Source organism: Epinephelus moara, chromosome 17 (assembly GCF_006386435.1).
Source record: "Epinephelus moara isolate mb chromosome 17, YSFRI_EMoa_1.0, whole genome shotgun sequence".
Taxonomy (NCBI): Eukaryota; Metazoa; Chordata; class Actinopteri; order Perciformes; family Serranidae; genus Epinephelus; species Epinephelus moara.
In genome coordinates, this window is record NC_065522.1 from 31248413 (window position 1) to 31260756 (window position 12344).

Sequence of the window (12344 nt, forward strand, 5' to 3'; positions counted from 1 at the left end):
CCACCCGTGATCTCAACACTTGTTTATTTGACAAATGCATAACACATTGCTTCACATGAAGATTACAAACTAGACGTGATATAAACAGGTTTCCAGCCATGACTAATGTGTGACCACTGTCCCTGGTTAGGGTTTACAATCAAAACAGGAAGTGTAGAATTACTAAGTTTGGAGTAATAGATTACAATAAAAAAACAAACAGGCAAAGACAGTGACAGTGGAGACAAAAACCTTGGAGGTAAATCTGAATCTTTCATGGACAGGCGAACATCATCACTGCGTCCTTTATGATGTCACAGATTCAGCCGATAGATGGCAGCAGAGGGCGGAGTCAGAAGTTTAAACGACAGCAAACGAGGCGACGGTGGAGGAGGTCGTAATAATGCTCCTTTAAACAGAGCAGGGTTCACACACATTTCAAAACTTTTCCACGACCTTTCAAGGACCTCATACAACGAACCTCACTGTGTCTGCTGCACCTGTCGGCATGGTTACGGTACATTTCTGCACACATAGAGCTTGTTATGTCGGCGTCCGAAAACAAATTCAGTTATGTCACATTACAAAGGTTATCACCAGAAGATTACTGTAACAATTAACTTCATCACAGGCAACAAAATTCTTGAGTTCTGAGTTTTCCAGGCCTGGAAAATGAGATTATGAAATTCCATAACCTTTCTATGTTTTCCATGGTGGTGCTCTGCGAGGTCATTAAACACATCACAAAATGTTGACAGAATATTCGTCTCACTATATTACCGATTTGTTCCGTTCCTCCATTTCTAAATGTCTTTGTCATCTCCAGGTGGTCTACACTGCCGTCATGATCACCGCTGGTTCTGCTGCGTTTCATCCAAATCTGTAAGCTTTCTGAAAACCTTCACAAATACTAATGAAATTAACGCAGAGTATGGACAGGAGGCTCTGCCTGTGTACGCATCTAACGTTGAGCATTAAATGGCCGCTAATGGTGTGAATCACTGGTTTCATCACGATACGACATTTTATCGATTCTTTGGGCAACAATACGGTATTTGACAACATCAAACCTTCTGCCACAATACAATTTCAATTTAATTTGATTCAATTCAGGGGCCTGCGATCAATATGAAACAATATCATCAAATCATTTAACATAACTGGTGACGGAAAGTGCCGTCATCTAGTGATGGCCAAATGAGGCCTCGTGAACCACTGTCTTTATTTTCTGAAGCCACTGGATGGCGCTGTCTGTTCAACAAAGGTTTAGAAGCACACCTCATTGACTTTCCTTCAGCCTTTATCTTTAAACCAAGCGCGCCATCTGGTGGAGTCAGAAAATAAAGAAAATGGTTCATGAGGCTTCATTTGTCCATCACTACCGTCATCCCTTCCACGTTTACTTTCAGCCGCCAAAAACAAAAACAACACATTAATAATGTAAAAAAATGTTTCAATGCAGTTAAGTTTTCCTTAAACTGACTCCACTAACACACCGACGAGAGAGAGACCTTTCTGGAAGATATCTTTTCATTTGAACCCAAACCATCCTCTGTTTCATAAAACTTCAGAGCTATGTGGCTTAAAGCCCCGAAGACAAACTTCTCTAAACAACATAGGAAACAAATAGGTCCGCACACGGATCAGCTCCTGTTCAGAAGCTACAACTCTTCCTCAGACTTCACAAACGTCTCCTAACGGCCATAAAACAAGATAATTCAACAAAAACACAAAATTCAGCTCAGTAGTAACTGTCAAGGTTCAGAGACATGTAAAATATTTTCGCTGGTCACCATTATTACTTCAAGCATTTCTAAATTGCATAAACTAGCCTTGCAGCTAGCGGACTTTTCCCCTACTCATAATTTTTACAAAAACATATTATTTGTACTTTTTCTTTTTCGTCATTGGTTTAAGTCACCGAATCTCCCGACAGAACAGCTGTTGAATTTCAGCCTGGCATTGCTGAAACTGAGCAGCTGGTGTTGCTGTAGTGAGAAGCTAGCAGGGTCAGATGCCTGTCCAGGCAGGTACGTCATGTTTTATCACATAACAGTGTTGTTTGCATACGGCATGTTCTTTGTCTGATGACCTATATTTTCTCCATAATCCAAATTATTTCCACACTGCTGTCTTTCTCTTGGCTGCATGGCATTTTCTGCCAGCTGTTGTTTGACGGTAACACAGACTTTCAAAATAAAAGTGTATCCTAATAATAACGATGTGCTCCGATGTCTTCATGGTATCGCTGATATTATATTGTTGATCATTAAATTAAATTAAATTAAATCATTAAACTCCTAGTATGGTTTCTCTCCTGTATGAATGCGTTGGTGGACTTTAAGGTAGCCTCTGTGAGAAAACCTTTTCCCCCATTGTTCACACCTCAGTTGTTTCTCTTAAGTGTGAGCGTTGGTGTTTGTCTAAAGTTCCTTGAACAGCGAAAGCTTTCCCACAGTAGCCACAAACAAAAGGTCTCTCTCCAGTGTGAACACGTTTGTGAGCTTCTAGTTGACTTACAGTGATGAAAGCTTTATCACACTTGTCACAGCTGTATGGTTTCTCTCCCGTGTGACTGCGCTGATGGACTTTCAGATAGCCGCTGGAGTGAAAACATTTCCCACATTGGTCACACATGTACGGTCTCTCTCCAGTGTGAATACGTAGGTGAGCATTTAGATGAGCTGCCACACCAAAAGTTTTCCCACATTGGTCACAGCTGTGCGGTTTCTCTCCAGTATGCACGTATTGATGCCTTCTTTGTTGGCCTCCAGTGGTGAAAGATTTCCCACATAGATCACAGCTGTACGGTTTCTCTCCGGTGTGAATACGTCGATGGATCTTTCGTTGACCCTGAGTGGTGAAAGCTTTCTCACAGAGGTCACACTTGTATGGTTTCACCCCATTGTGAACTCTTAGATGAACCCATAAAGTTCTGGGTAATGCGAAGGATTTGTCACAGAACACACAGCGGTGAGGCTTGAGTTTGTCGCCTCCTCCCTGTTTCTATAGCAACAGACAGACATACAGAGAGAGAAAGGAAAGTCTGGTTTATGATAGGACACTTGACACTTGAAATGAGTATTACTTTTCAGAAATGACAAATTAACAACAGAGCAAAGTGTCATTCAATGTCACACATTTGAAGAATGTAATGTCACAGACGACATCCTATTTCGTTGCGTTATGTGATTGCTAGTGTTACTGTTGTCGCCATGGAGATAGCAGTTTTCAGTCCACAGCGACTCCTTCCTTCATACAGCGTCTCTGACAACTTTCTATTTTGTTCTGAAAATGTCGGCGTGCAGCCTCATTCTGTGGACGCAGAATTCGCTAAAAAGACAGGGATGGGTCGGTGAAAAACACCCGGCATCGATGGCTCAAATGTAGATGGTAAACGCTGCGAAGGGTCGGTGTTTGGAGGAAACGGGGCTTAATAGACAAGTTCAGCAAAGATCTGGTGGATTAACGGAGTGGAGAATGAAGTTGTTGGAGGATAAAACTAAATACGACAGACTTGTTAGCAAGCTAACAACTACCAGGACTGTGCCTACTGCACTCCAAAAGTGCAGCTGCAAGCTAGCGGTAAGCTACGCTGTGTCAGCTTTAAAGTGCTGTTTTGAATTTTTCTGAGAATTCTGTCATTGGTGACATTCTAATGTAAACGAACACATGTAAACACTGGGCAATTTCGAGGTCAACAATATAATCGCTGTCATTTCCAAGTGTTGTACAAGAAGTTGTTTACATAATTATTGTGACAGGCCTTATCACCAAAGATGCCCGTGCTCATTTCCAAGCTGCAAATAGCCTGCTAACGTACGTGTAGCTACATGCTAACATCAGTCACTGTTGGTAATGTCACTTCATATTCTGGCTAGAAAATGTGTGGGTTGTTTATAGAAGCTGTATTGGGTTTTTTAACAGTAGAAAGTGCTTCTAATTTCCATTAGTCATTCCCCAGCTGCAAATACACTGCTAACGTACATGTAGCTACATGCTAACATCAGGCAAACGTGTAATCTTGGTCATTGTTGTTGACTTTAAATCATATCCCTACTCAGTCCCTCCAGGATCTCACGGCAAAAAAAACCCTTGAATTTGCCAAAAATTGCGATACTAATTGCAGGGTTTTTAGCGGAAAATTGTGGCAAATGACAAAAGGAGAAAAAAAGTGTTTTGTTTTTTTTCAATTACTACCTCCAAAAAAATAAGTCATGTAATCACTTGCTATAATTATCATACTGAATATTACAAAAATAGCTGCAAATGTTTTTTTTTTTTTATAGTTCTCTTCTTTAGTTTTATTCAATTAGTTTCAAAACATGGACTCCAATAATGTTGCAAAAAATCCTGAGTGAATACTGTAGCTCTCAAACCAGACAATGTGACTGTAAAACAACATGTAAGCTACTTCTTCTGTAAACATAACATTTTAATAAATTCAACACATATTGTCTGCATTTAAACAAAGTGCAAATTCTTATGTCAATACAGAACGTTTCTCCATACTGCAATGCCATTAGCACATTTGATGACGCGTCTGATGACGTTGCGTGCGCAACGACTTCCAGTCGGCTGGAAAATGACGAAAAATATGGGAAAATCGCGGGTCTTTTGAAAAATTGCAAGTCCCCGCAAATATTGCGGACTCGTTGAATTTGAGTTAATTATTGCGATCGCGATTTTCTGGAGGGACTGCCTACTGGAACATGTCCAAGTTGTTTTTAGAAGCTTTTATTGGCGATTTTCAACAGTAGGTTAAACCAATAACCCCCCCTTCACTTTTCTTGTTTTGGTTGGTTGATTATAGAAATTTGAAAATCCAAAAATTCAGCCATCATTTCTGTTTTTACAGTTTCTGGCTGTGATAATTGATAAAATTTTGATGATTTTTCTTTAAAAATTTCAACAAAAACATTTTAAGGAACACAATCACTGCCTGCAGCGGGTGTGGAGCCATATTTTCTTTAAAAATCTGCGGTAACATAAATAAATAAATACAACCGTGAAAATATGTACGCCCCTTCCCTCAGCCAAAACTGAAAACACGTCATGTGCTTACAAAATTATTTGACATACCTCCAACTTTGTGCACCACCCGTCCCCCTTAACAAGTAACGGACAGTCCCTCAGAGAGTCCCGTTTGTTCTCTCGCATAATCACGCAACGCGCCACGCGCGCAACTCTCTATAAACCGAAGAGTGAGTTAAAGATGAAAACAGGAAACACGGAGACATAAAAACCTGCAAACACCAAACCTGGACGGTTTTTAGATTTCCCTTTTCCAGATTTGATGTGTAACCAGAGAATGAGCGCATCAGACCTAAGGGTGTAGGTTTGCATAGGGACGTTACGGACATGTCTCTGCTGATATTGTGAGAGGACAGAAATGTCCCGACTGATAACAATAATGAGCAAACTCATTTGCTTTGTCCCCATACTGAAAGTTATTAAATATTATAACTCTAGTGACTCCTCAGTGAACTCAGAGGAGAACAAAATGGCCGCCGCGAGCTCAAAGTGAACCAGAGAATGAGCGGATGATCCACGGAGCCTCGAGACTCTTCCTCGTGTCTTTATTGTTTTTATGGATGATGTAATCAACACTGACCGCAGCATCGCTGGTATCAGAGGACGAGCCTGCTGCTCGTCTTCTCTTGTCCTCCTCCATTCCGCTCCTCCACTGTTTCTGGTCCTGATCTCTGGTGGTCTGTTGTCAAAAGCAAGTCTCGCGAACATTAGTGTTCTCGCGACCACTCAGTCTTCGCTAGGCCCCGCCTCCCTAAATTACTGTTGCTAAGCAGCAATGAAAGATACAACGTCATGTTTAGTTTATTAAGTTTCCACAAACTCAACAACTCCCAGAATGGAGGACATCCCTCTACCAAGACCTGTCAGCAGGTCACAGACTAGAGGAGGGACCGAGTCATTGTTCTACAAGTCACAAGTCTTAAAACTCAACGAGTCAAGCCAGTCAACTCCTGAGTCAAGACAGACAAGTCAAGTCCCAAGTCAAGTCAGTCAAGTCCCAAGTCAAGACAGACAAGTCAAGTCCCAAGTCAAGACAGACAAGTCAAGTCCCAAGTCAAGTCAGTCAAGTCCCAAGTCAAGTCAGACAAGTCCCAAGTCAAGACAGAGAAGTCCCAAGTCAATACAGACAAGTCACGAGGCAAGAAAGACAAGTGCCAGGTCAAGACAGACAAGTTCCAAGTGAAGACAAACAAGTCCTAGGTCAAGACAGACAATTCCTGAGTCAAGACAAGACCAAGTCAAGTCCCAAGTCAGGACAAACAAGTCCTGAGTTAAGACAGACAAGACCCAAGGCAAGTCCCAAGTCAAGATAGGACAGTCCCGAGTCAAGTGCCAACTGACAAGTCCCAAGACAATACAGGCACGTCCGAAGTCAAGTCCCAAGTCCTAAACAAGTCATAATGTGTTGAACACAAAAAAAACAGACAAATTTCAACATTTATATTTAGTTGAATTTAAGTTGTGATAGACAGTCGTTGGTCAAAGTTGGGCCGTCAGTCAATGTCTGTCATCCTAGTTTTTGTTGTGTGTCTCACTAGTTGGACTCCACTGGCTTTTTTTCCACAGATTCAGTATGTTGACTCGGCCACGGCTGAGTCCGTCCCTAAATAACAGTGTGTTGTTCATGTACTAACTGGCTAACTAGCATCAAGACGCTCTTCCTGTTTCCTTTCTTGGATGACAATACAGACGACCGCCGTCTGCTTGTGTAGACAGTTATTGTGCTGGTTGGCTGTGTTGTGTTCGTGTGCAACTTTTTGGCAGAGACAAGGTCACATGAGGCGACGCAGCAGGGGGGTCTTCATCACCACTAGTTGTGTGATGTCGGTTTGGTCACTTCCTGCCGGACTGTTCTGCAGGAAAGGAGCGCACCCTGTCTGCCACTCTTTATGCTAAGCTAAGCTAAACAACAGAGACCAACATGTTGAACTGTCCCTTTAAACATGGAGGACAGAATGACACTACGTCAGCAATAAACATTTAATGAGCAGGAAACATAAAAGTATTTTTACAACAACGAAGCAAAACAATTAAAATTAAAGTCAGAAATGTGTTTTTTCCATGTGACTGATCCTGAAGACGTCCATCACCTGAGGACGACCATCACCTGAGGACGACCATCACCTGAGGACGTCCACCTGAGGACGTCCATCACCTGAGGACGTCCACCTGAGGAGGACGACCATCACCTGAGGTCGACCATCACCTGAGGACGTCCACCTGAGCAGGACGACCATCACCTGAGGACGACCACCTGAGGACGACCATCACCTGAGGACGTCCACCTGAAGACGACCATCACCTGAGGACGTCCGCCTGAAGACGTCGTCAGGGTCTCGACCTGCAGGTTGACTGTGTGTGTTTCCTGTTTTAAATAAAGTTCTATCTGACTCTGTTGAACAGTCACTGATGACTCATTCAGATGTGTGTGTGTGTGTGTGTGTGTGTGTTGACTTCATGGAGAAAGTCTGTGTGTATCTGATGGACAGCATGGAGGTCAAAGGTCATCAGGGTCCTTGGTTGCCACGGTGCCATCACTCAGACAGAAGAGGAGGCGGCAGCAGCACGATGTCACCGGTTACCGTAGAAACACCATGGTGAGAAGACCTGAGAGACAGACAGACAGACTTGTTTCCTTCTCCACCTCCTCCTTTCCTTCTCCACCTCCTTTCTTTCTACCCTTCTTTTTTCCTTCTATGCATCCTTTTTCCTTCTCCACGTTTTTCTTCTCCAACTCTTGCCTTATCTGTCCACCTCTTTGTTTCCTTCCCCACCTCCTTGTTTCCTTTTCTATATCATTTTTCCTTCTCTACCTTTTTTTCCATCTTCACCCCCTTTTCCCCTCTCTATTCCCTCCTTTCCTTCTCCAACTCTTGCCTTCCCTCTCTACCTCCTTGTTCTTTTCTCCTCAACCCTCTTCCTTCCTTCTCTACCTCATCTCCTTCTCTAACCTCTTCCTTCCTTCTCTACCTCCTCATCTCCTCTAACCTCTTCCTTCTTTCTCTACCTCCTCATCTCCTTCTCTAACCTCTTCCTTCCTTCTCTACCTCCTCATCTCCTTCTCTATCCTCTTCTTTCCCTCTGTAACTCTTTGTTTTCTTCCCTACCTTGTTGTATCCTTTTCCACTCTCTTGTGTCCTTTACGTTTCTGACACCTTGTTTCCTTCTCTACATAAGACAGACTGTGTGTATGTGTGTGTGTGTGTGTGTGTGTGTGTGTGTGTGTGTGTGTGTGTGTGTGTGTGTGTGTGTGTGTTACCCAGTGTGTAGGCGCAGACCAGCTTCAGATTGGTGGAGACGTGCAGGCAGAGTGGAACCATGGAGCTGCTCTCAGTGTGGAGGGGGAGCATCAACACTGCGACACACAGCACCCCCACCACCACACACACCACCCACTGAGACAGACTGCGCACACCTGCACACACACACAGAAAAGGTTTCAAAGTTCAAAAGAAAGCTGACTACAGTTCCCAGAGTGCACTGCTGTGCCTCCCTGTTGATCTGCAACATCTCACCTGTGCAGGTGGGCAGCTGCAGGTGTGTGTGTGTGGGCACCAGCAGAGGAGACAGAGCAGACAGCGCCCTCTGCTGGCCTGCTGTCCTCCTCTCCTCCCCTCGTTGTTTCCTCCTCCTCCTCTCTTCCTCTTCCTCTACTCCTCCTCCCTTTTCCTCTCCTCCTCTCAGCTCGGCCCAGATCTCCCGTCCTCCCACCTGACCTCCTCCCCTCACCTCCAGACGGAACCGGTCCCTGCGGCCCCAGTTGCCGGGGGAGACATCCAGGTGACGCACCACCCTGACAGGAAGAGGAAGTGATGTCACAGTTTTTGGTGCTGTGTTTAAAACATAGACGCAGGGCTGGACAACATGATCAGTGTACTCACAGGTCCACACAGGATTTAGCTCGGACGCTCCCCTCCGCCTCCACCACCCTGTACAGAGAGGGAGCTGTGCACAACACTGCAGAGAGACAGACAGACAGACAGAGAGAGAGGCAGACAGACAGGCTGTTATCTCCTGAAGAGCCAGCAGGGGGCAGACTGTACAAAGACTCTACACACTCAGGTAAACAGACGGACAGGTAGACAGACAGACACTGACTCTTGAAGCTGAGGCTGAAGCTGTAGGGGTTGTACAGGGTCAACACTCTCCTGTGGGAGCTCCTCTGTTCACAGTAGAACACCAGCTCAGAGGGGAACAGGAAGACAGGCAGCGGGGACACGCCCCCCGTCTCACCCATCCCCGCCTGTCTCGCCACCGCCTGCCCCCTGTCCCCTCTCCTCCCCCCCTGCTCCGTCGTCCCGCCCCGTCCCCGTCCGTCATGGCTGTCCTTCGTCCTCATTGTTCCGCCCTGTGTGGTGTCCCACACGCATCCATGATCCCAGCGCTGTCATTGGACGCCTCGGCCGTGTGATGTCACAGCATCGCCGCCAGCTGCAGACGGGAAAACATCAATATATTGATTATAGAAAACACACAAATTATTGTTTTCATGTTGAAATCATTGCACCTTCTCCACCTCGCTCCTTCCTTCTCTACCTCCTTCTTACATTCTCTACTTCTTCATTTTCTTCACTAACTCCTTCCCTCCTTCTCCACCTCCTCCTCTCCTTCACTAAAATCCTTCTTTCCTTCTCTACATCCCTCTTTCCTGCTTTGTCTCCTTGCTTCCTTCTCCACCTCTTCCTCGCCTTCTCTAAATCCTTGTTTTCTTCTCTACTTTCTTGTTTCCTTTACTTCCTCCTTCTTTCCACATTCACCTCCTTGCTTCCTTCTCCACCTCCCTCTTTCCTTCTTTGTCTCCTTGCTTCCTTCTTCACCTCCTCCTCTCCTTCTCTAAATCCTTGTTTCCTTCTCTACCTACTTGTATTCTTTTCCACCTCCTTCTTTCCTTTACGTTTCCACCTCCTTCTTTCCTTGACTTCCCAGACACCTTGTTTTCTTCTCTACTTTCTTGTTTCATTCTCTACCTCCTTGCTTCCTTCTCTACCTTGCTTCCTTCTCCACCTCCCTTTCCTTCACTAAATCCTTCTCTGCTTCTTTACCTCCTTCTTTCCTTCTCTACATCCCTCTTTCCTGCTTTGTCTCCTTGCTTCCTTCTCCACCTCCTCCTCTCCTTCTCTAAATCCTTGTTTTCTTCTCTACTTTCTTGTTTCCTTCTCTTCCTCCTTCTTTCCACATTCACCTCCTTGCTTCCTTCTTCACCTCCTCCTCCTCTCCTTCTCTAAATCCTTGTTTCCTTCTCTACCTACTTGTATCCTTTTCCACCTCCTTCTTTCCTTTACGTTTCCACCTCCTTGTTTCCTTGACTTCCCAGACACCTTGTTTTCTTCTCTACTTTCTTGTTTCATTCTCTACCTCCTTGCTTCCTTCTCTTACTCCTTCCTCCCCACCTTGCTTCCTTCTCCACCTCCCTCTTTCCTTCACTAAATCCATCTTTGCTTCTTTACCTCCTTCTTTCCTTCTCTACCTCCCTCTTTCCTGCTTTGTCTCCTTGCTTCCTTCTCCACCTCCTCCTCTCCTTCTCTAAATCCTTTTTTCCTTCTCTACCTACTTGTATCCTTTTCCACCTCCTTCTTTCCTTTACGTTTCCACCTCCTTCTTTCCTTTACTTCCCAGACACCTTGTTTTCTTCTCTTCCTCCTTGTTTCCTTCTCCACCTCCCTCCTTCCTTCTCTAACTCCTTCCTCCCTTCTCCACCTCCTCCTCTCCTTCACTAAATCCTTCTTTCCTTCTCTACCTCCCTCTTACATTCTGTCTCCTTGCTTCCTTCTCCACCTCCTCCTCTCCTTCTCTAAATCCTTGTTTTCTTCTCTTCCTCCTTGCTTCCTTCTCCTCCTCCTCCTCTCCTTCTCTAAATCCTTTTCTTCTCTTCCTCCTTGCTTCCTTCTCCACCTCCCTCCTTCCTTCTGTAACTCCTTCCTCCCTTCTCTACCTCCTTCTTTCCATATTCACCTCCTTGCTTCCTTCTCCACCTCCCTCTTTCCTTCACTAAATCCTTCTTTGCTTGTTTACCTCCTCCTCGCCTTCTCTACATCCTTGTTTTCTTCTCTACTTTCTTGTTTCCTTCTCTACCTACTTGTACCCTTTTCCGCCTCCTTCTTTCCTTTACTTCCCTGCCACCTTGTTGTCTTTGACTAAAGGTCAATAAGTATTTACAAATCATTGTTTTCTTTTTGTGTTTACGCTCTTCACAGCGTGTAGGAGTCAGGATTGTACTTGTTACCTCACTAAATTTACTTTAGAGATTCAGATAACTGTTTAAAACTTGAGTAATTTTCAATGCAGGACTTTTACTTGTAACAGAGTATTTCTACAGTGTGGTATTTTTACTGAAGTAAAACATCTGAGTACTTTTTCCACCAATGACAACAACAAATATGACGATGACGGCATGATGATAACAACATGTGGAATATTCTCGTTTTCTTTTCTGTTCTAGTTTAAACGTCATGTTTTATATGTGTCAACACTAACATGCGGTATAACACGTGTTGTATGTCATAATTAATGACAATAATGAAATAAATAAAGAACGAACTATGCTAACTTGTTATTAGCTCGCAGAGTTTAGCTAACGCTAGCTGCCTCGTCACACCGACCCGTCAGAGAATAACCGGTGAAATAACGGCAACATGACGCAGCAGAAGTCACTGTCACCTGCTGGAGACGTTGACAGACACGGACACTGTCGGTAAATCGAGTTGGATCGCAGGTTATCCCGTTAGAATCTCACCTGTGTGTCTCTACTCACCTCCGGATCACTCTACTTCCTCAGCAAGCTGTTGCATCTGCAGGCCCCGCCCCATCTGCAGCTTTCAACCAATGAGCGTAGAGGAGGAGGACAGCCCGGCATTCTATTGGATATCAGGCACGTCAGTCACTTCCTGTGTTTACGTTGGGAGTGAAAAATGAATGTTTACAAACATATTTAATCCATTTATTGTTTATTTAACTTTGACTTAGATAATCAAAATAACATATTATTATCTCTCCTTATTAACTCCTCATCTATCTATCTATCTATCTATCTATCTATCGATCTATCGATCTATCGATCTATCAGTCCACGTAAGAAATGAGAAAAAACTTTAATACGCTAATGAAATAAGATAAAATAGAATAAAATAAAATAAAACACAGATGTGTTCAGTTGTTTTACTTCATATACTTTTAGCTACTCCTTTATTTTTTCTAACAATTCATTTTCTAAAATTTAGATTTATTTATGTATTGTTTATCTTTGCATTGGTTCATTGTGTGGATATATTCATAATTCCATTATTTGTTTTTATTTATATGTTCCTAGAAAAGGGTTTTACAGGTTTATTTGT

General features: G+C 43.8%; 2 protein-coding genes across 8 annotated transcripts; both read right to left on the minus strand.

The window, feature by feature from the left end:
- Positions 1 to 7: 7 nt before the first annotated feature.
- On the minus strand, positions 8 to 6829 carry LOC126404368 (zinc finger protein 239-like). Its single transcript, XM_050067551.1, has 2 exons — positions 5594 to 6829; positions 8 to 2985 (listed from the first exon to the last, which is right to left on the minus strand). Exons 1-2 carry the CDS (start codon positions 5651 to 5653, stop codon positions 2359 to 2361), a joined length of 687 nt encoding a protein of 228 aa, XP_049923508.1. The 5' UTR covers positions 5654 to 6829; the 3' UTR covers positions 8 to 2358.
- A 149-nt stretch (positions 6830 to 6978) lies between these two features.
- LOC126404362 (motile sperm domain-containing protein 1-like) lies at positions 6979 to 11850 on the minus strand. Of its 7 annotated transcripts, none has more exons than XR_007571442.1 (6): positions 9112 to 10705; positions 8895 to 8970; positions 8529 to 8806; positions 8273 to 8428; positions 7268 to 7620; positions 6979 to 7137 (listed from the first exon to the last, which is right to left on the minus strand). XR_007571442.1 is itself a non-coding variant. In XM_050067544.1 (6 exons), exons 2-6 carry the CDS (start codon positions 9350 to 9352, stop codon positions 7592 to 7594), a joined length of 780 nt encoding a protein of 259 aa, XP_049923501.1. In that variant the 5' UTR covers positions 9353 to 9444; positions 11765 to 11850; the 3' UTR covers positions 6979 to 7591. The 7 variants fall into 7 exon arrangements, 3 of the variants coding, with proteins under 3 accessions (XP_049923501.1, XP_049923502.1, XP_049923500.1); XR_007571440.1 differs by having other exon boundaries at positions 6979 to 7202; XR_007571441.1 differs by having other exon boundaries at positions 7254 to 7620.
- Positions 11851 to 12344: the final 494 nt, after the last annotated feature.

What these genes read in the sequence shown, in the direction of transcription:
- LOC126404368 (XM_050067551.1), bottom strand. Translation starts at nt 5,653, where the DNA reads ATGGAGGAGGACAAGAGAAGACGAGCAGCAGGCTCGTCCTCTGATACC. An exon ending in CTGATACCAGCGATGCTGCG is followed by an intron (nt 2,986 to 5,593) that starts GTCAGTGTTGAT and finishes CTGTTGCTATAG; the next exon opens with AAACAGGGAGGAGGCGACAA.
- LOC126404362 (XM_050067544.1), bottom strand. Translation starts at nt 9,352, where the DNA reads ATGAGGACGAAGGACAGCCATGACGGACGGGGACGGGGCGGGACGACG. An exon ending in GCTAAATCCTGTGTGGACCT is followed by an intron (nt 8,807 to 8,894) that starts GTGAGTACACTG and finishes TCTTCCTGTCAG; the next exon opens with GGTGGTGCGTCACCTGGATG. An exon ending in GGTCTGCGCCTACACACTGG is followed by an intron (nt 7,621 to 8,272) that starts GTAACACACACA and finishes TCTGTCTCTCAG; the next exon opens with GTCTTCTCACCATGGTGTTT.